This window comes from Sminthopsis crassicaudata, chromosome 3, assembly GCF_048593235.1.
Source record: "Sminthopsis crassicaudata isolate SCR6 chromosome 3, ASM4859323v1, whole genome shotgun sequence".
In the NCBI taxonomy this organism is placed as follows: Eukaryota; Metazoa; Chordata; class Mammalia; order Dasyuromorphia; family Dasyuridae; genus Sminthopsis; species Sminthopsis crassicaudata.
In genome coordinates this window covers 641,753,976-641,777,272 of record NC_133619.1, presented here as the reverse complement: position 1 = coordinate 641,777,272, position 23,297 = coordinate 641,753,976, and the positions used below count along the sequence as shown (strand labels likewise).

The window sequence follows — 23,297 nt, the reverse complement described above, 5'->3', positions numbered from 1 at the left end:
ATGTATATGTATAAATATATATATGTATATATATTAATGTATATGTATAAATATATATATATGTATATATATATTAATGTATATGTATAAATATATATATATATACACACACTCATATGTATATATAGTTGCTGAGTAAATCCCAAAGCATAAGTCTGAATCCTGTTTTCTATCCTTACTAGTCTAAGGGATCTAGAGGGAGAAGAGATGTTGAGCAGATATTTTAGAAACAAGGGACCCTTTATAGTCAAGACTTTCAGATTAACAAACTGTATTACTGTTTGCCAAGGTTGAATTATGTTTTTATCCTTAGATATGGGCCAGTGTATCATGTGTCCTGAAAATGAATATTCCAACAAGGAGAAAAATCTCTGCTTGCCAAAAGTGGTGACCTTTCTGGTCTATGAAGAACCGCTGGGAATGACTCTGACCTTCACAGCTCTGGCCTTCTGTGTCCTGACAGTTCTGATCATTGGGGTATTTGTGAAGCATAAGGACACCCCCATAGTGAAAGCCAATAATAGAACTCTCAGCTATACCTTACTCCTCTCCCTAAGCCAATGTTTCTTGTCTTCCTTGCTCTTCATTGGTAAGCCTAATTCAATTACATGTCTCCTTCAACAGACAATATTTGGAATCACATTCACAATAGCCATCTCTTCCATTTTGGCTAAAACAATCATAGTAGTTCTAGTCTTCAAAGCCATAAGACCAGGGAGCAGAAGCAGAAAATGGATTGGCTCCAAAACACCCATTTCTATTATGCTTATCTGCTCTTTGATCCAAGTGATTCTCTGTGGTATCTGGCTGTTGGTTTCTCCCCCATTCCCAGATGCAGACCCACACTCAGAACCTGAACACATCATCCTACACTGCAACATGGGTTCTCTCATTGCATTCTACTTTGTCCTGGGCTACATGGGAATCTTGGCCCTGGTAAGTTTCACTGTGGCTTTTTTGGCCAGAAATCTCCCTGATACTTTTAATGAAACAAAATTTATCACATTCAGCATGCTGGTATTCTGCAGTGTCTGGATCTCCTTTTTGCCCACTTACCAGAGCACCAGGGGGAAAACTATGGTAGCTGTAGAAGTTTTTTCCATCTTGAGCTCTAGTGTTGGGTTACTGGGCTGCATCTTCTTTCCCAAATGCTATGTGATCCTTCTGAGGCCACAGTGGAACACCCAAGAATGGGTAAATCATAAATCCTATGACAGGGGAAAGACATCATTCTAAAGCATTTCCTGATGTATCATAGCAATATTATGAGGTACCTGAAAAAAATAAATCAGACTTGATGTTGAATGTATCTTCACACATGAGTTTTAATTATCTCCTCATCTGAACAAGCCCTTAATATCTCACCACCATCCTTTAGCCAACTGCTGTATCAATTTTCTAATGATTATTTTTGGTGGTTACTTTTACATTCCTTATTTTTTATCCTGTCCATCCCACTCGTATTATTTCTACAAGCTCTAGTCTTTGCAACCATCCCTTCTCCCTTTTTTCCAGTAATGACTTCAGCTCTCACTCTTACTAACTCCTTTTGAATTGCTCATGGAAACAATCATCTTTCATCATTTTCCTTTATTCTCTGTCATGATTCCATTTGATCTGACAGATCAAAGGGTAGTCTTTCTGACTAGGAACTACTTTTCATTTTTGTCCTTGAATCCTGTGTGTTTAACTCAGTTCTTTGCAAACATGAAGAACTTAGAAATGTTCTTAGAACTTAGAAGAAAGAACTTAAATAACTCCCAATTAAAATATGTCCCATCACATCACCATTCTATTTAGTACAAGAAGTGATTATGTATTATCTTTCTGTCACCTAAGCTTGAATCATAGGATCTAACCTTGAATTCTAACTTGCTTTCACCCCTATTTCCAATCTTCTCCCAATTTCCCTTCTCTTTCCCTTGTAGCATATCTCTTATCCTCTCCCTTCTCTCAACTGAAACTATCAAAACCTGAGTATTTGCCCTGAAAAATTCTCACACAGCATATCAGAATAGCTGTTGATTAACTTCCTTATCAAAAGTCTCTCTGTACTCCTATTCATCTTCCACTCAACTTTAGATATGATTATATTAAATTATAGGTCTGACCATGTCACCTACCCACACACAAAATTCTTTAATAGCCAATGTTTCCCTATTACCTATAGTATCAAATACTTTCTTTGGCTTTTAAAGCCCTTTCATGCTTGATCCCTTACTACTTTTCCAGTGTCTTTATATTTTTATTTCAGAATTTCTACTCTGCAATCCACTGAAACTGACCTCCATTCTGTTCCATGGGAATGATACTCCATCTTTCAAAATAGAGTACTTCCCTCAAATTTCCCCACATCTTGAATTGTATTGTGAATGAAGTCAACTTTAGTTCTAGATTCCCTTAGTAATGGTGAAATGTGAAATAGCTAACAGGAAGTTTAGAAATAAGCTATTTTAAAATACTTTAACAAGCTTTAGTATTAGTCTCTAAATCAGTTCTAACCATTTTATATATTTATATTGCTTTAGATTTTTTTTGAATTTGTGAAAATAAAATTGCCTATTTAATACATGATTTGTGTTCAGAATTTTTTTCTTAGTTTTTTTTTTTTAATTTTACCCAATTACATGTAAAACATTTTGGTTATGCATGTACATTCATTTTTTACATATTTCCATATGAATCATGTTGGGAGAGAAAAATTAGAATAAAGAGAAAAAACATGAGAAAAAAAACAGAAGGAAAAAAGTGAACACAGTATGTGTTGATTTACATTCAGTCTCTATAATTCTGGAAAACAGATGGAAAACAACTAAAATATGTTGGAATTGCCTTGGATCACTGAACTGCTGAGAAGAACCAAGACTATTGTTGTTCATCATATAATCTTGTTGTTGCTGTGTATGATGTGTATGATGTAACTTGGTGTACAGTGTTAAGTGTCGGTCAATGCTTAGTTTCTGCCATATTAATTTCCAATTTTCCCAGCAATTTTTGTCAAATATTGAGTTATTATCCCAAAAACTGGGGTCTTTGGGTTTGTCAGACACTAAATTATTGAAGTTATTGATTATTTTGTCCTTTGAACCTAACCTATTCCACTGATCAACTAATCTATTTCTTAGCCAATATCAAATGGTTTTGGTAACCACTGCTTTATAATATAATTTTAGATCTGGTACAGCTAGGCCACCTTCATCTGATTTTTTTTCATTAATTCCCATGAGATTCTTGACCTCTTGTGGAAAAATACTAACTTTGTTTTTATTTTTTTCTAGGTCATCAAAATAGTTTTTTGGGAGTCTGATTGCTATAGTGAGTAGCAAAACACTTTTGAGGAGGGACAGGGTAAAAGGAGAGAGAATAGAATAAATGAAAGGAAATAGTTAGCAAGAGTAATTGCAAAAAGAATTTTGAAGTAAGTTTCTCTAATAAGGCCTCCTCTCTCAAACATAAAGGGAAGTGAGTTAAATTTACAAAGAAATGAGAGCTATGCCCCAATGGAAATTACTAAAATCTATGTTCAAAGGGCAATATAATCATGCATATCCTCTGACCTAACAGTACCATTACTAGACATGAATCCCAAAAGAGATTTTAAAAAAGAAAAGAAAAGAATCTATATGTACAAAAATATTTATAGCAACCCTTATCTCATTTTGGTTCCCTAAATCTAGACATCATCATATTTTTGGTTCCTTTTCAGGGAACCCTAAAAACTAGACTTCACCTCATCAAGAGGAAGAAGTTATACAGAGGAATTGGTTACAGGAAGAGAGCTGCTACTTCTGGAAAACTACTGTCATTGGGAATTGAGAATAAGTTAAAGTACACACATATGTACATATATACATCTATACATCATATATGTATATACAGAAGATATATATATCTTCTAAATTCTTAATTTATATATATATATATGTATATATATATATATCTTCTAAATTCAGAAAGAAAAAAAAAGAGTCAAGGGGAGAGGGTGGAGGAGAGTATAAGGAAGGAATTTTTGGAGGAAAGGGGGTTAAGTAATAGGAGATCATTGTAGGATAGAAGCAAATTGGAGATGTCAGGAGGCATAGGAATAGGGTGAAGGATAAAAGCAAAGCAGAGGAGGGAGATAGTCTAGGAATAGAGTGAGAATAGTGAGGAAAATAAGAAAGAAAAAAAATAACCATAATTATAGCTTAGAATTATGAATTGGGTGAATTCACCCATAAAATGGAAATGTGTTAAAAATTTGAACTGAACAATATGTGACATTCAGGAAATCTTATATAAATGAGAGGTACACACAAGCATAAAACAAAGATCAAGAGAAGAATTTGTTATACATAAAAAAACAACAACAAAGGTAGCATTCAAGACTTCAGACAATGGTAGAGCTAAAATAAATTTAATAAAAAGAGAAAAAGAGGGAATATATCAGTATGTAATTAATACTCTTTTAGACTATTTAAAATAACTAGATGGTAAATGATTGGAATATTGCTGTGGCTTAGGAAATTAAGAGATGGTGGAATTAGGAAAATAGAGAATGACTTGGATTTATGAAGGATTATTCACCTTCAGAGAAATGGGATAAGTGGAGATAAGCATGGCCTAGACTTACATAAATTCATATAAATGTATGTATGTGTATATTATATGTATATACATATATTATTATACATGTATGTGATTGTATTTATACATATATACATACGTGTGTATGTATGTATATGAGAGTGTATTCACATTTAATTGTAGCCTGGGGGAATAAAGGAGAAAACTAAATTTAAAAGTACACAGAAGAGAACAAAAGGAAACCTACAAGGAAAGAAAGAAAAGATAGATACTTCTGAATACAATGTATACTATTGATTGGATTTTTTTTTTGGTTTGTTTGTTTGTTTTTTTTGTAAACATAGAGCTGAGCTGTGAATTCAGGTCCTTTTTTATTAATTTTATAATTACAACTTTTTTTTGACAGTACATATGCATAGGTAATTTTTTTTTTACAACATTATCCCTTGTACTCCCTTCTGTTCCTAATTTTCCCCCTCTTTCCCTCCACCTGCTCCCCTAGATGGCAGGCATTCCCATACATATTAAATATCTTATAGTATATCTTAGGTACAATATATATATGCAGAACAGAATTTTGTTGTTGTTGTTGCAAAGGAAGAATTGTATTCGGAAGGTAAAAATAATCTGGGAAGAAAAACAAAACAAAACAAAACAAAAATGCTCACAGTTTACACTCATTTCCCAGTGTTCCTTTTCTGGGTGTAGCTGATTCTGTCCATCATTGATCAATTGGAATTGGATTAGCTCTTCTCTATGTTGAAGATATCCACTTCCATCAGCATACATCCTCATACAGTATCATTGTTGAAGTGTATAATGATCTTCTGGTTCTGCTTGTTTCACTTAGCATCAGTTGATGTAAGTCTCTCCAAGCCTCTCTGTATTCCTCCTGTTGGTCATTTCTTACAGAACAATAATATTCCATAACATTCAAATACCATAATTTACCCAACCATTCTCCAATTGATGGACATCCATTCATCTTCCAGCTTCTAGACACTATGAAAAGGGCTGCCACAAACATTTTGGCACATACAGGTCCCTTTCCCTTCTTTAGTATTTCCTTGGGATATAAGCCCAGTAGTAGTATGGCTGGGTCAAAGGGTATGCACATTTTGATAACTTTTTGGGCATAATTCCAGATTGCTCTCCAGAATGGGTGGATTCTTTCACAACTCCACCAACAATGCATCAGTGTCCCAGTTTTCCCACAGCCCCTCCAACATTCATCATTATTTGTTCCTATCATCTTAGCCAATCTGACAGGTGTGTAGTGGTATCTCAGAGTTGTCTTAATTTGCATTTCTATGATCAATAGTGATTTGGAACACTTTCATATGAGTGGAAATAGTTTTAATTTCATCATCTGAAAATTGTCTGTTCATATCCTTTGACCATTTTTCAATTGGAGAATGGCTTGATTTCTTATAAATTAAAGTCAATTCTCTGTATATTTTGGAGATGAGGCCTTTATCAGAACCTTTAACTGTGAAAATGTTTTCCCAATTTGTTACTTCCCTTCTAATCTTGTTTGCATTAGTTTTGTTTGTGCAAAAACTTTTTAATTTGATGTAATCAAAATGTTCTATTTTGTGATCAATAATGATCTCTAGTTCTCCTTTGGACACAAATTCCTTCCTCCTCCACAAGTCTGAGAGGTAAACCATCCTATGTTCCTCCAATTTATTTATGATTTCGTTCTTTATGCCTAAATCTTGGACCCATTTTGATCTTATCTTAGTATCTGGTGTTGAATGTGGGTCCATGCCTCGTTTCTGCCATACTAATTTCCAGTTTTCCAAGCAGTTTTTGTCAAATAATGAATTCTTATCCCAAGATTTGGGATCTTTGGGTTTGTCAAACACTAGATTGCTATTTTTATTCACTATCTTGCCCTGTGAACCTAACCTATTTCACTGATCAACTAGTTCTTAGCCAATACCAAATGGTTTTGGTGACTGTTGCTTTATAGTCCTAGATCAGGTACAGCTAGACCACCTTCATTTAATTTTTTTTTCATTACTTCCCTTGAAATTCTCAACCTTTTGTTGTTCCATATGAATTCTGTTGTTATTTTTTCTAGGTCATTAAAATAGTTTCTATGGAGTCTGATTGGTATAGCACTGAATAAATAGATTAGTTTAGGAAGTATTGTCATCTTAATTATATTTCCTTGGCCTATCCAAGAACACTCAATGTCTTTCCAATTATTTAAATATGACTTTATTTTTGTGGCAAGTATTTCGTAATTTTGCTCATATAGTTCCTTGTACTGTTCTGTTGTCTCCAGAAACTGCCGATTGCTCTCTGGAAGGAGATCTGCTGTGTCATTAACTGCCGCCAATTCTGACCTAGTGCAGAAACTCTTTCTCTCCCTCCAGAGAACCACCTCAAGTCTGGTCCAGAGAAGACTCTCTTTCTCTGGAGTGCCACCCTCTTTTATCCTCCCAGAGAATGGGCGTGGGATAAGGCAAGGGCTTCTGGGAAAAATTAGTTCAACCAATGAACTTGCTCCTCCTAAGCATGCAAGCTCCTCCCCAGGAGTTCACAGGGGTTAAACTCCCAGTAAAGGCCGGAACTAGAGAATTGTTAAGTACCGCCTTAGCACTTAGTAAGAACCTAATATCTCATTATCTCATTAGCACTTAATAAGAACCTAACAATTTCTGTCTTTCCTTTGGTAGATATATTCCCAAATATTTTATACTATCAACAGTTATTTTGAATGGAATTTCTCTTTGTATTTATTGCTGTTGGATTGTGTTGGTAATGTATAAAAATGCTGAGGATTTATGTGGATTTATTTTGTATCCTGCAACTTTGCTAAAGTTCTGCATTATTTCTAATGGCTTTTTAGCAGAGTCTTTGGGGTTCTCTAAGTATACCATCATGCCATCTGCAAAGAGTGATAGTTTGATTTCCTCATTTCCTACTCTAATCCCTTGAATCTCTTTCTCGGCTCTTATTGCCGAGGCTAGCATTTCTAGTACTATATTGAATAGTAATGGTGATAGTGGGCAACCTTGTTTCACTCGGGTTTTTTTAATAGAAATTTGTTGCATCATATTTTAAATCTCTCATGTTCAATTGTGCACATGGCAATTTTTTTTCTTTTCTTATTTTGCATTTAAGTTTAAAATGAATAAAGAAAGAAAAAAAAATTAAAAGCAGAAAATAATTATGGTGGAATACTTCTTACAGTGTTTAAGATTCCTTTTAACCAAGATAATCAATAACATTACACACCATTTCCTCTTTGGGACAAAAACTAGCTGGCCTGATGTGATTTTAGATGTAAAAAGGCTTCTACTACTTACTTTATATAGTACAATACAAGTTCAGTTACCTAATCAATATAAGAAGGTCCAGAGGCTCCAACCAGACAGCTATATTGGAACAGAAATATATGGACCTGGAAATATATGAACCTGGACATAGAAAGTTTCTTAGAACTAAAAGAATGTGTTAGATTTTTCTTAGGTGGCATTTTAAGTGACAGTTTCTTTCATTTGACACCCTGGCTATGAAGAATTAACACCTTTTGGAAACCTATGGATCATAAAATAATTCCATTTTTTTTAAACATCAGCAGTAGGAATGAGATTCCAGGAACATCATAGAACTAGCATCCCTACTGCCCTACAATAAAGATCATTTTAACCTATTTTCAAGGGAAACCTATTATCATAGACAGAAACAATCTGAACATCCAGAGATAGAAATGCTATATATACTATAGAGCCCATAGGGAGTTGTTGATGTTAGTTCATCCTCTCTCTAATTCAAATTCAAAATCTCAATCTTCATCCTTCTTGAAAATGTACACTCCTTATGTTTCCAGAGAATAAGGTTTCTTTAAAGTTCTTTATTGCCTGCCTCTCTCCCCATCATTCTTCATGGTGCAATTTTTTGTATTCCCATGAGTCAGCATTTCATTATAGGAACCTTAAACGGTCAACGAACTGAACTTATGTAGGCTGTAAAAGAGACTGTGAAGTTGATGGATCTGGGTAAGAGGCACAATTCCAGTACCTCTCCATTTCCTCCATAGATTAATGGAGTTAGAGGAGATTTTAGTAGTTTGTGCACACAAAATATAGAAATACTTTTCAAGTCTAGGGAAATGACTGGGATAACAATCTTGGGGAAACTTGGATAAGACCCTTCAGACTCAGTTTCTCATTGAAGAACTCTTTTCACCCAGTTAATTCTGAGCCTGGCTTTCATACACTTAGTTTCTTATTCTATTCTTCCCTAAAAACAAACAAATCTGAAGGTATACTCTGTTTTATATGTGCTAAGTAATTTTGGGCCCTTGGCCTTGGACATGGAAGACACGTTACCTATCTATGATGCAGTTATAATTAACTCCCTTTCATAGAAAATCACTCTAAACAAATAAATTTGAATTCTGATATTTATTTTAATTCAGTGTATGCACTACAAACAAATGTTAATCCCATCTTAAATAACAAACTTAAACAAAATTTGCCTTTTCTTTGAAGTAGCACAGATTATTCCATATATTCTTCTCCCCAAAAAAACTGATTGAATTGAAATTCTTTTTTTTTCCAGAAAAACTAGCTGAATTACAATAAATATCTTATTACAAGACAATTAATTTGATACATACTGATAAGTTGTATACAATTTAAAATTAATTACTTTGCTCACCCCATCCTAGAATTGTTTGCTACCTTGGAGTATTTTAAATAGTTTTAAGTAAATATTTTTATGTATTAGAAGTCATCTTATCAAAAGAAAATGTTACTTATGATTTCATATAAGGGTTAGAGTTTTATCAGTCTCTACTCCTAATGAAGTAAATGAATGGAAATTAATTGGAATTCTAAAAGAAAAATTAAAAATTTTGGATTTCCAAAGAATTGCAAGAAAAAAATTTGAATAATTTTTAAAGAAAATAATAAGAAGAAATGATCATTTATAATTTTAAAAGGTTTTAGAATTCTGTCTTATGTGGTATTTTAAAATACTTAACTTTTGATTTTTAATTGATATTTTTATTTCTTCAATATATTAATGTAACTTTTTTAATTATAAAAATTAATTATAATTTAGATAATGATAATTTAGAAAGTCTTTCAGCTGAAATTTACCAAGTATGAAATCCTGAACCAGAAAAAATCATTTTAGAAGTTGGATCATCAAGATTTTTTTAAAAGATTCTTTCTTTAGCTTGTTGTTAGCAGTCTTTACATTAAGCACAGAATTTAATTAGAGATTGTTTCAGACAACAGGAATATTTAAAATTTAAATTCTCTGAAGTTTCAGTGAACTGTGAATTCCTAATTTAATGATTTTCTTATACCTCTATTACTGATAATATTAGAAGTGTAAGGTTTGGTTATTAAAGAAATAAATTTTAAGAATATTTGTTAAATTGTATTGATATCTGTTTTACAATAGAGTGTAGCAAGAACTTCTAGGAATGTGTAATGGATATGGAACCAGAAATACAACTTTATTGAAGAGGACCATTCCTTTTTCAGATCTACCTCAGGGATGAGAACTATTCTACAATTTCCAAAAGAAATATTACCCAAGAATCAGATGACTACAAGTGGCATCTGGAATCCCAGACTAAATGTGATGTTTAAAAGGACATAGAGGTAATTGGTATATAAGAAGATGATGTTAGTTAATGTTTTTAATCATCATTAAATTACTTTGGCCTTTTGTTTTGTTTGGTTTGGTTTTTTTAGTTGACTTGAGTCACGCAGATTTCCCTTCTAAATTTAGCCTATTGTTTTTAGTATAGTATAACTTGTGCTATGGTAAATCTACCTTATTGTTCTTTTTTAACCTTGTTATTCTGTTAAAACTTGTTTTGAACTTCCACCAGAAAAAAATAATTTAAAAAAAAACTGTTGGTATGCTCTATCATTTTTAATGATCATGTTGAAGAGATTGTAGTATTTTATTACTCAGAGAATTGCTTCAATTTAACCTTTAATAAATTTCACTTACAACATAAAGCATTCTTTATGTCAATCCTAAGGAGAACCAAATTTCACAAAACTTTTAATTTCTTTTTCCTCAGATATTGCTTATCTACCTTGAAAACCCCAGGTAAAAACATACATTTTCTCTACTACTTAATATATAGATGCAATTGATAAAGCCTTTTAGTACAGAACTGATGAAGGAAAGGAAAGGGGGAACCCCATTTGCTGGTGCAAAGATAGAAAGATAATCCCATGAGGTGCAGTTTCCCCTGTAAATGAATTTACAGGCCCAAAAACCTAGATTGATAAATAAAATTTTATTGCAGAAATTTGGAAGTAAAGTTCAGTTAGAAAGACACCAGGGCCAAAGGTGGCCGCTGGGCAGGTAGGAACCCTTACATGGCCAGAAGGATACCATGTGTTGGGGGGGAGGGCTCTTGCAAGGAGAGAGCTCCAGCTCAGCTTTTTTATACCTAGAAGGGGCTGCTTTTAGGTGGTACCTCAAGTTCTTGGTGGGCTTTTCAGTTAGCTCAAATCCTGTGGGGGCTGGAGGAAGCTAAGCTGATAGTGAGGGTTGGGCCCGGATATTCAGCCATGGGGGTTGGGCAATCAGAAAGGAATCTTAAAGGGACCTCAACCTCCATCATTTCCTCCCTTAAACAGTTGAGACTTAAATTCATTTAAGAAAAAAAGAAAATTTGGGGGCAGTGTCCTTCATTTAGGGCAAGGTTGAAGATTTTCTCCAAAGATCTTCAGAGTAGCAGGGTCCCCTCGTCTTGTTCCCCCCCTCAAACCATCACCTTCAGATGCATGTGGGAAAAGGGGTGTCGATCTCCTTTTAACTGCTTCGAGCTGACAAGGGTCGTAGAGATTTGGGGTTTCATGCCAGGAGGTGAGGCGTGAAGTATGGGGGATGACAGCAGGGCATCGAGGGGGTGTCCTGGTCAGTTGTCTGTCAGTTGATCCCAGTCAATGTTCTCTAGGCTGAAATGCCAGCTGAGAATCCAAAGTATGAAGCCTAGAGAAAACAGATCTTGGGAACAGATTAAAAGTGGGGTGTCATCCAGGGTGGAGATGGTGACATTCAGGAGAATGGGGCCTTTAGCTAATGGCCCATCTAACTATCAAAGAGAAATAGGAGAAAATGCTGAGAGAAAAGATTATTTGTAGCCTAGCTCTTTCACCCTTAATTTCCAGGAAAGCTAATTTCTCCTAGGGTTGGGATTAAAGAGTGTGGACTCAAAAGTCAGGGGAGGTAAGAGGCCTTGATATCTAGTAGATTTAATGAACCACTGCTCTTTTGTAAGGCAGGGTCTAGAGATGGGTATATCCCCAAGTTGTTAGGGCTGCAGATCAAGATAAGAATGCAGTTTAAGATCTTGGAAATGTTGGGGAAACTGTGCTATTTTTCTTGAAGAGAGTTGGTTATTCAATAAGCAAAGATCCTGAATTTTTTCCTTCCTATTTTCCCCACTCTTTAGGGGGGAGGTGTGAAAGGAGTCAGAGAGGGTGCACAGTATCAGCATAGCCTACCCAGCTTACCAGCCCCTGAGGTGTTTGGGCTGTCCTGAGATAAAAGGGAAACAGGGCCAGACCTCAAATTCCTACCAGGGAGCAGGATGCTGGAGGATCAGGTCAACTCTTGTGGTGTTTGTTGTGGTGGTGAGAAGGCAGTTCTTCCTGCTTGAATTCAGGACAGAGACTGGGGTCTTCTAAGGCTTAAGTCTAGAAGAAATTTGCATTAAAAGGGCACCTCTGCTTCTTTCTGAGTGTCTGGAGCAGGAGTTGCCCTGCAAAGAGAACTGAGAGTCTCAAGTTAGGGAGATAAAGGGAAGCCAACAGGTATTATCTATTAGTTTTTGGTCTTATAGATATCTATTAGTTGTCCAGTAGCAGACAGATGAGCAGGCTAAATACTTATTTGCCCAAGTATTTAGGATACAATGGTTACATAAAATCAGGCTAGAAACAGCAAGGTATGGCATAATTGAATTGCATTAACAATTTCTATTGACTATTGCTCTGATCTTAGAATCAGTTACAGGAGGAAAAAATGCAAGAACATAAATTCTAAACAAATATTTATTATAACCTTATATTGATAACATAAGGAATTTGTCCCAATAGGTTCGTATCTAAGTAGATGTTTCATAAGTGAACATTATTCATACAAATCAGTTTGCTTTCTGACCCAATGCAAATGCAATCATATACAGAATATCTAATTCCACATAAGAGAATTCAAGAAATTAGCAGTTGAGCTTTTAGAAATAAATCCTACCAAAGTATGGATGACATTCACAGAAACCCAGGCTAAGTTTGATTATTGCTCTTTCCCAACCTTATTTGCTTCAAAGGGGCTAGCTTTTCTGTGTGTGTCCTAACAGCAGGGAAGCCCTGTCAAGGTGGGTGGAGATAGATTAGTTAATCTGTTCAGTGGAGTTTATTGAGAGGCAGTAACCGTACCCTAACTCTTTAGCCTTCATTCCCTTTAGGCGTCCCTAAGAGAGAGAGAGAGATGACAAAAAGTTTTAATTTTGCCAGAGCTGTGCCATGACATCTCAATGAGCAATGCTTGGCTTGATCATAGAGCTCCAGACAGCATCAATCAAGTCCCGGGAAATTGAGTTGTCCCACCTTGCTGATAGAGTGTGGGGGTGTGTTACCTCATGAACTGGAAGACTGAAATAGAGGCAAGAGCAATATTGGAGCAGGTCTCTAGAGAGATGACATAGTCAGTGGAGACAGCATCTTGATAAGGTGTTCCCAAAGCTTGGGATGGGAGAGACATTCTGCTATTCTGAAATATAAGATCTTATCAAGTATTCTGATAAAGAGGCAGGGGAAGGTTTTGCAGAACTAAGAGGCAGAGAAACTGAGGCAGGACTGAGTCAGGATAATTAAGGAAAGGACAATAATAAACAAACCAGACTAAAAGTAGAAAATGCAAGGACTTGTGGCAAGGACTAGTTTCTCCCTGATAACCCCAGAATTATTAGCGTCAAACAGCACTCCTCATGCAGGGAAACACACAAGCCTCCCTGTTCGAATCTTTACAGTTGGGGGGCATCTCAGCCAGAGATAGACAGTCTTTAGGTCTGTGGTCATTTGTGCATTTAACTCAGCCTCTGCTGTGTAGCAGTGGTCAAGGCAGTCCTGCTGGCCTAAGAGGGCACCCCAAGTTAGGGGAACCAAGAGAGAGAGAAAATGGAATTGAGAACTTCATTCTCTCTTTCTCTCTGGGGCAGGACAGTTTTCTGAGTAAATTATGCAATTAGACCAAGACAGGCCACCCCAAACCATTAGAGTATCGAAATGCTGAAATAATAATAAAGGAACTGGGATAACAGGAGGGAGAAACAGATCAGAGAGGCTGCCAGTCCTTGGACAGGTGTCTGATTTTTGGTTGTTTCTAAAGAATAATCCCAAAGATTGAATAAGGGATTTCAAAGTTAAAACATAATCTAGCAAATCATAGTCTAGTAAATTTTAAGCAAAGAGTAAAACAGTTTCCAATTCAGCCTGAACTTAATGAGATAATACAATACATCAGTTTTTCCGAATTTCCTGACCAGCTGAAATCTGAGTTTCCTTCCTCCCCTATTTACAGAAATTATCAGATCATGTATAACAGACTAGTAAATTTCCTGAAACATCAATAGTCAGTTAAACAGTTTTATGCAGCAATAGTTAAACGGTTTCTCTCATACAGAGCAATAGTCAGTTTTAGCAAGTCCCTCAGTTTTAACGAGTCTTAAAAAAAATAGATCAATTAATTTGAAAACGGGCCTATCTCAGCATGTTCTCTTCAGCAGGTGGATGTGGAGAAATCCCACGTGGCCCCTCCCTACTCTGTTAGAAGAGGCAGGGGGAAAGGGAGGGGAAGGCAGTTAGCATTTACCTCAGGGTGAGGTGGTTGAGTCAAAGACAAAAGATCTACCCTATCCATCCTTTTAGTGAGTAGGGTGTGGGGCATTTGGTGCATTTAGAAAAGTCAGACCCTAATTGGAGATACTTGATTCCTAAAAAGAAAGTTGGGTGTTGGGCAAGTAGAAAGAGATTGGAATTCTACATAGAATACAGGTATTGATTTAGCCATTCTCTAAAAGGCAGCTTGAGGGAGATTCTATATCCCTGGGCTTCCTGGACTGAAATACCAGAGGTTGAAGCAAGAGATAGACAGTTTAAGGAAACTGAGGCAGTAAAAGAGAACTGTCTCACACCAGAACAGAGAAAGATTCTAGAGAGGCACCAAATTAAAAGTAGTTAAGGAATGTTTTTTTAAATAGTTTCAATCTCTCTTTTTAATTCACCCTTGCCTGCCTGCAGTCAGGATGGGGGTGGGGGGAGAAGAAATCAAAAGAAACTATTTTCACTCTATTAATTAATTTGCCTTGATTCGGAATTTTGTTCCCCAGCCAAAATTACAAAGATCTCCTTTCTGTAATTCTAGACTGGCCACTACTAGAACTAGAAAAGGCATCTTTTAATTGTTGGCAGAGGGGGCATAGAATGCCAATCGAGAAAAATAGGAGTTACTGAGATAGAGAAAGGCTTGAACAGTTTAAATTCTCTGTCGAGGCTTTATAAGTATGTCCTAAGGCTTAGTGAAAGGTTGCTACAGTGAAAAGCTGTGAGGAGAGGCTCTGTTTTAATGCAGGATGACTAAATCAGAGAAACCGAGTCCCTTTTTAAAATGTATGGGACAAGCTAGTTCTCTGAGAGGGCTGGAAGCCTTGGCTCCTTTAAAAGCCAGGTAAAAACTATGGGAGGGGCATTCAGAGTTGCCACAGAGTACCTTTTAAAAATGAATCAGAGACTTTTCTAGAGATCCTGAAGAGTCCCCAAATCTCCCCACTGTACCCCAAAAAGGGGACAGGATGGGAGCATTTAAATGGCAGGTTGCCAAGCCACATGGGAGAGGTTGGAAAAGAGAGAGGATGGGGGAAGAGAGAGATGTTATCTTACCAGTGCTTCTCTGGTGGCGAAGGTGAAGGCTCACACAGTTGGGTAGAGACACATCTCCAAGTTCACCCCAATCCAGTGACTGTTTCCTCGTGGCTACCACTATGGTGGAGTGCGAGAGAGGCTCAAATACAGATTTCTCCTCCAGAAAAGATCAAGGAGACTCCTGGCCTGGGACCCGAGAGGGATGGGATCCTCAATGGCCACATGGTAGGGGGAGGGGTGAAAAAAGAGACACTTTCTCTTGTGTGTCAGAGTCCCAGCCTGAGGGCAGGCTTTTCTGGTGACATAAAGGGATTAGAAAAGCCTTGGAAAAGAAGGTCTTGTGTCTCTAGAAGAAGCCTTTAAAGACAGAGGGTAAGACAAAAAGAGGACTTTTTTTTTTGCCTGAAAAGCAAGTAGTCTCCACGGGAGACTTTTTCTTGCAGCCCAAACCTGGTCTGGGTGCCCTATGTTTTAGAGATAGAGTGAAACGAGGGTAGGAACACAGATGTTCTTCCTGGAAGCTGCTCCAACTGCTAAGCTCAAAGATTGGTTCTGAGAGACCTGAAAAGGTTAAGATTAGTTTTCAGGGTAACAATTTTCAGGGTCCCCATACGTGCCACCAAATGATGAGGGAAAGGAAAGGAGGAGCCCCATTTGCAGGCGCAAAGATAGTAAGATAATCTCATGAGGTACAGTGTCCCCTGTAAATGAACTTACAGACCCGAAAACCTAGATTGATAAATAAAAGGTTTATTGTAGAAATGTGGAAGTAAAGTTCAGTTAGAAAGACACCAGGGCCAAAGGTGTCCACTGGGCAGGCAGGAACCCTTACATAGCCAATTGGATACCATGTGTTGGGGGGGGGAGGGCTCCTACAAGGAGAGAGCTCCAGCTCGGTTCTTCTATACCTAGAAGGGCTGCTTGTGGGTGGTACCCCAAGTTCTTGGCAGGCTTTTCAGTTAGCTCAGACCCGTTGGGGGCTGGGGGAAGCTGAGCTGATAGTGGGGGCTGGGCCAGGATATTCAGCCATGGGGGTTGGGCAATCAGAGGGGAATCTTAAAGGGACCTCAACCCCCATCAGAATGACATTCTCAACAACTCATTCTTTCCTTTGACAAACAAAATTATAATGTAGAATGAGAAAACAAATATTTCAGGAATGAGGGCTTGCTGGGTTCTTATTAAGTGCTTAAGTCGATACTTAACTATTCTCTACCTCAGAGTTCACACCTTTAGTTCAAACAAGCAATTTCATTGGTTATAAGAGAAGTTAGAGTCTAGAAAGTTGAGTCTGGATTAAGTCAAAGAGAAGACATCCCGTGAATTCACAAGTCCAGCAATCCCACACTTTTGGAGGGGAAGACTCCAGAAGCCTCCCAAAAAACCTGCTCACAGAGGAAAAGATTATACAGAAAAGAAACCTCCTCCCAGAGAATGATCCCCAATTTCTAGAGATGACAAGAACTTTCCAAGGGCTCAAAATTGTCTTAGACTGAAAAAGGGGGTTCACAATAAAAGAATATCAGGATAGGCTAAATATAAAATGATGTAAAGCATTTTTCAAACTTTAAAGCTCTATACAAAAGCTAGATATGATGATTATATTTATCATTAATGTTTCTCATAGATTCTAAGCTCTGTGATTTTTTTGATGTTTTTGTTTGCAGACTTGCTTTTATCAGTTTCTTAAATTTATCTGCTTATAAAAGTAAAATACTCAGGCAAGAGAGAGTCTTGGGGTCTTTTGCCAGAGTGCGTAGAAGAAATGAAGAATTTGGGAGTCAGAGATGATAAGCACAAATGGGCTGATGGCTGAATAACCTGCAGCCAAAAGAGTTGAAGTAGGCATCAACCACTGATAATATTTATCAAAGTGGATGTGATAAAATGACAAAATAGAATTGATTGAGTAGAAAGAGACATAAGTGCTCACCAATACCAAGATGGTATAAGTGGCTTTAATCTCAGGGAACTTCCTTGACAAAAGGCTGGATGCATGAATATACTGGACTTGTTGATGATACCTTTGCAGCAAAAATACTAGGTAGCCACTGACCACGATCATAAATCCCACAGACAGAAAATCATAAATAGAGTAGAGAACCATAAATAAAGAGACATTGAATGATGCTGGAGCAAAATCTGAACAGAATCCCATATTCCATATCTTTGTGTTGTTACTATTTTCCATGAAGTTCTGTATATTCGTAAGCATAAAGGTATTGATTGATATGTGTAGAATCCAGCAGAAAAGGCAGATGAGGAAAATGTGCTTTGAAACACAAGTCTTGAATTCTAACCATATGGAATAGGTAAAGGAACCAATGGTGATAGTCTGAAAACCACTCAAAAGGCAGGTAATGCTGACAGAAAGACTGCGAGCCACTCGGTGAAAGAAAGCAATAAGTCTACACCCAGTTTGATCCACAGTAAGTTTCAGTCCCCAACCAAATATTGTCTGAGGGACTCCCTTGGAAATAAGCACTATGCAATTGGCCAAGGCCAAGTGGAAAAAAATGGAATTTACAGGCTTTTGTCTATTGCCAGTTAGGAAAGTGAAGATACAATGGCAAAGGAGGAAGAAGTTTCCCAGTACACCAAATCCTGTTTGTATGAAGAAGCTAAAACCTAGAACTAAGTTAAGAAACATGTTTCTCACTCTCTGAAGTGGAATTGTTCTTGGAGTCAAAAAGAAAAGGAAATTTCTTTTTAAAAAAAGGATGAAGGAAAGCTTTTTAACATTCCTGGAGATCATTCCTGATTTAGAAATATCATACTTGTGATGACCAACCTGATTTGTATTTCCTGGATTTTCTTTTGGTAGTGAGCCACCCCCAAACTAAGAACACATAAATAATTATATCCTTTGAAATCTTTAAACCTTTTTCAGAAGAATTCTCAATAGTTCCAATTTTGCTTTTGGACAACCATAATCTTGGCAAAAGGAAGTCTGTCAAAATTACCAATCTACAATACAAACATATTGATGAGAAAATATATTGTATGCTAAATAAAAATGAAGAAACAAAAAAGAAATACAACCTTTCACTCTCCTTAGAGGCTCATGGCAGAAAAAAAAAATAAGGTTCTAAATTTTCATGACCAGTAGAAAATAGGAATTTAGGAAAAAAATGAAACAAATAACAGTGAATAGAGTTAGTCATTTCAAATATGACATCTCTCAGAATGAAGAATTCAACTCTCTGGCTATCTTCATTGAAAAAAAATGCTTTAAATAGATCAACTTGTCAAATTCAAATGATTCAACGTATTTTTAGTATGGCAGACAAAAGATTAAGGTCTTTAATACATAATTCTAATTGATCCATTCAGTCTGGCTGTAAAATGTTTCATCATAAATTTCAATGTATTCCCAGGGCTGGGGTTACTCTGTTTATTACTCATAGTCTAGTTTTTCCTCAGAGTTTTTGTCTGAAAAGGTTACCTTATTCTTTGTCTAGTCCATCCTTACTGTTGACTAGGTTAGGACATCCTTGTAAAGAGAAAATAAAAAAAAAATTCCATAAGAAAACTTATTTCCCAGTGTCTGAAAGATGTTTTTCTAGTAAATAATCACTGTTCATACACACCCACTCACACCAGGAAGATTTCAATAATTTTGTCAATCACTTTTGATAGAATTTTGTATTAAAATGTTTGAAGTGGCTTCATGCAAACAAAGAGATTTTAAAGGAAAAATGATACTTATCCGGAGAATTTTTAACCTTGAAATGAATCAAAGAAATCTGGAAGGAATAAGAAATCTTAGAATCAGAAGTTCTCAAACTACGGCCAGCAGGCCAGATGCAGTCTGCTGAGGACGTTTATGCGGCCCACCAGGTTATGGCAAATAGGCTGCGGGGCGGAGAGGGAGTGTGAGTTTTTGTTTTTACTATAGTCCGGCCCTTCCATAGCGTGAGGGACCGTGAACTGGCCCCCTATTTAAAAAGTTTGAGGACCACTGCATGGTTCACCTCCAATTGTAGCCTCAGAAGAGTTGTGATCCTTCCATTTAAAAAATGTTACATAATTTTAATTTTAGTTCCATAAGAAACCAGGGAAAATCTCAGCCACTGGCTGGCTTGATCTCTGTACTGGAAGTGGATAATTTCAGAGACTGACTGAGAAGGAAACAAGTTTATTTGAGGTTACTTTAGGTTGCCATCAAACATAAAGAGACTTTTCAATCCAAGAACTTTTTTATAAAAAGAAGTACTTGGGGCCCAAATCCAGCATTTTCTGGAAAAGATATACAACCAATATGGAGTGTTATACAGAGACTTGTCAAATACTAATATTTTACAAGGGACAGAAAAACATGGAGGAGGGAAGAATCTTAGCCTGCCATTTGGCATTTAGAAAAGAAAATAAATATAACTAGGAAGTATTATAATATTTGTTCAAGCACAGCAAAGGGAATGTAAACTTTTAGAAGCTCTTCTATCTGTTAACACAGGCAGTCAGTTCAAGTGATAGCAAATTAGATGAGACAACTTTCACTGTTTTTTTTCCTCTTGAGGATTAGGCTTAATTTCTTCTCAGGTTACTTCCCACTCTATAGCAACCAATAAAAAAGAATTACAAATATAACATAAGAAACATTCCTTCTAGAACTTATGATTTATGGATTATAAAATTAAAGGGCATATATAGGATGAAAATGGTACTTGGGATTTAAAATATATATTCAAAATGTGTATAAGGGGCTACAAGGAGCACTGGAAGCAGAAAGATTAATGAGAGGAACACTGAACTAGCCCACACATGCTTTACTGGGAACTTAGGCTAGGAGGAAAAACCTCTAAAAAGACAGTGCTGGAGCAAAATTGCCAGAGCCACCTTCAAAATACCTTCCTTACTATCATCAGATAGAGAATTTGGAACACACTTTGCCTCTATTTTTGTGTCCAGGAAGAGAGATGATGTCTGCCTCAAAGTCCTTGACTCAAAAAAAAAACGGATGTAGGAAGACACTCACCAGGCTGGTATCTGCTAATGAGATGTAGAACTAGATTCTTCCATTCAGAGGATGGATATGGGAGGCTCAGACAGAAGTTATTTATACAGTTAATATTCTTTTGGCCTCCAGAGATGTGATTTTCTTGTCAGCAGTAGGACAAGGAATATTGACTTCTAGGGATCTCAAAGGTGTTTTGCCCCAGGTACAAATCATTATCAGTTATTTTTGATGATTAATGATAATACACCCATCAACAATTACTCATTATTTGTTAAGTATGGACTAATGTTGTCACTGCATCTGGGAGTAACTAAAATAAGACAAATTTTTGCAGTTGTGTAAGGAGAGTTCAACAAGATCCCTGAGGGATAGATTTGAAAGGTACTCTGAAGCCTAGATGAATGCATCTTCTGTGTTTTCCTTGGACTGACCTGGGAATTTAAGCCTTTCTTGAACTTTCTCTGCAAAAAACAAAACAAAACAAAACAAAACTTTCCCTCCTATTCATTTCAGCCACTGTCCTGCCACTTTAGTTACTAGGTATGACTTCATGCATAGGGCCAACATAATTAAAGATACTGCATAGTCACCTGCCCACAGAAATTGTCATTCAAACTCCTATGTTTTCAAGACTTCCTCCTCCACCCATTGATACAAAAAATACCATCAACTAAGGAAAAGCTTGGATTCTAAATAGAAGAGGGGACAGGGAATTCACTGCAACAGTAGCAATCATTTTTTTGCCTTGGAGAAATCTACAATGGAAATATTCTTAAAGTTAGAAGCAAAATATACTCTGAAATCTTATATTTGAGTTTCACCTCTGGAACTTAATAGCTTCATGTGTCTGACCAAGCCAACTAACTTGAGCCTCATTTTTTTACTTTATAAAACTAAATAATGACGGTTGCCGGTGGTACTTCATAATGAAAACATAGTAGGAGAGTGGAAAGCACAGTATCTCAAGTGAGAGTACCAGTTCAAATCCTTACTCTAAAATTTATGACCTTTGAGGCAATAGAATACTTAACCTCTGTGGAAATTTTAGTTCTTCATCATTAAACATAACTTTCCAGTCTTTTTAACCTCCTTTCTAGCAGTCTGGAAAAGGGAACATACTCTCCTCCCTCCTGCTTCCTAATCCTTTTTATATTTTGGCTTCCTCCATTAGAATGTAAGTTCCTTACAGTGTAAGGAATGTAATGGCAGAAATTATTTCAGAATATTGGTGTAAGAACCCCAGACAAAGCATTGATCTGGTCATAGAGTCTTTGCAAGTTACATTTCCACTTTGGGAATAAAGGAAGCTAACACCAGATCAAATAATATGATATTTGCAAGGCATTTAATACAGTGCTTGACACATAGTAAATACTATATAAATTATTATTATTGTAGTTATTCATGATGTTGTTAGATAAACTCTCAGATGGGAAGGTTGAGGTCTTTCATTTTCTGTATAAGAAAGTATAATTTTAATAATTTTCCAGAGAGATAAAAAGAAGAAAAAGAAGAGGTGGAAGCCATTTTATGCAACACAGTAACTATGGCCACCAATATCTGTGACATCTGCAGTTGGTAGGATCATGAGTTAAGACCTCTTAATGGAGAAGTCAAGATGTGTATGACTCTAGAAGAAGCCTGGAGAGAAAAAAGAAAAGAGAAATAGGCATTGGCTCTACTTCACTTCTACTTAATTATTTGTATTTTGATTCTGTTAAAAATCTTTTAGTCACATTGATTTCCTCCACCCCATAAATACCTATTATTGATCATAATTTTAAATAGATTGGAGGAAGGACATTTTGAATGAGATGCTGAGAAAAAAACCCAAAACACTCAAAGGATCAAATATCAGGAAGTTTATTAATAACAGACATGAAAGTTTTTAAAACTTTAGTATTTTTTAATTTTTAAGAACTGCATGATGACAATATTATCAGAGATTACTTCTCATCGTGTTTTTAATTTTTTTGTTGTAATTTACTATGCAAGCTCTCTAAATGTTGAGAGAGGACTTATGGTAAGATATAAACCCAGAGAGAGTTCAGAGTTCAAACTCTGCTTTTATATTCAATAGTGGTTGCTGGGTAGAATCTTTTTTTTTTAATTAATTTTTATAATTATAACATTTTCTTTGACAGTATATATGTATAGGTAGTTTTTTTTTTTTTTTTTTTTTTTTTTTTTTTTTTTTTTTTACATTATCCCTTGTACTCCCTTCTGTTCTGAGTTTTTCCCCTCCTTCCCTCCACCTCTCCCCTAGATGGCAGGCATTCCCATACATATTAAATATCTTATAGTATATCTTAGGTACAATATATATGTGCAGAACTGAATTTTGTTGTTGTTGTTGCAAAGGAAGGATTGTATTTGCAAGGTAAAAATAATCTGGGAAGATAAAACAAAACCAAAAAAAAAAAAAAACAAAAAAAACAAAAAACAATGCTCTCAGTTTACACTCATTTTCCAGTGTCCCTTTTCTGGGTGTAGCTGATTCTGTCCATCATTGGTCAATTGGAATTGGATTAGCTCTTCTCTATGTTGAAGATATCCACTTCCATCAGAATACATCCTCATACAGTATCATTGTTGAAGTGTATAATGATCCCCTAGTTCTACTCGTTTCACTCAGCATCAGTTGATATAAGTCTCTCCAAGCCTCTCTGTATTCCTCCAGTTGGTCATTTCTTACTGAACAATAATATTCCATAACATTCATATACCATAATTTACCCAACCATTCTCCAATTGATGGGCATCCATTCATTTTCCAGTTTCTAGTCACTACAAAAAGGGCTGCCACAAACATTTTGGCACATACAGGTCCCTTTCCCTTCTTTAGTATTTCC

General features: G+C 36.2%; 1 protein-coding gene across 1 annotated transcript in view; it reads left to right on the top strand.

The window, feature by feature from the left end:
• The first annotated feature begins 420 nt into the window (after positions 1–420).
• LOC141562605 (vomeronasal type-1 receptor 3-like) overlaps positions 421–23,297 on the top strand; it is an 82,415-nt gene continuing 59,538 nt past the window's right edge. Inside the window, exons 1-2 of the mRNA XM_074302609.1 lie at positions 421–589; positions 833–936. Coding sequence (XP_074158710.1) covers positions 421–589; positions 833–936 — 273 coding nt within the window. The remainder of the gene's footprint in view (positions 590–832; positions 937–23,297) is intronic.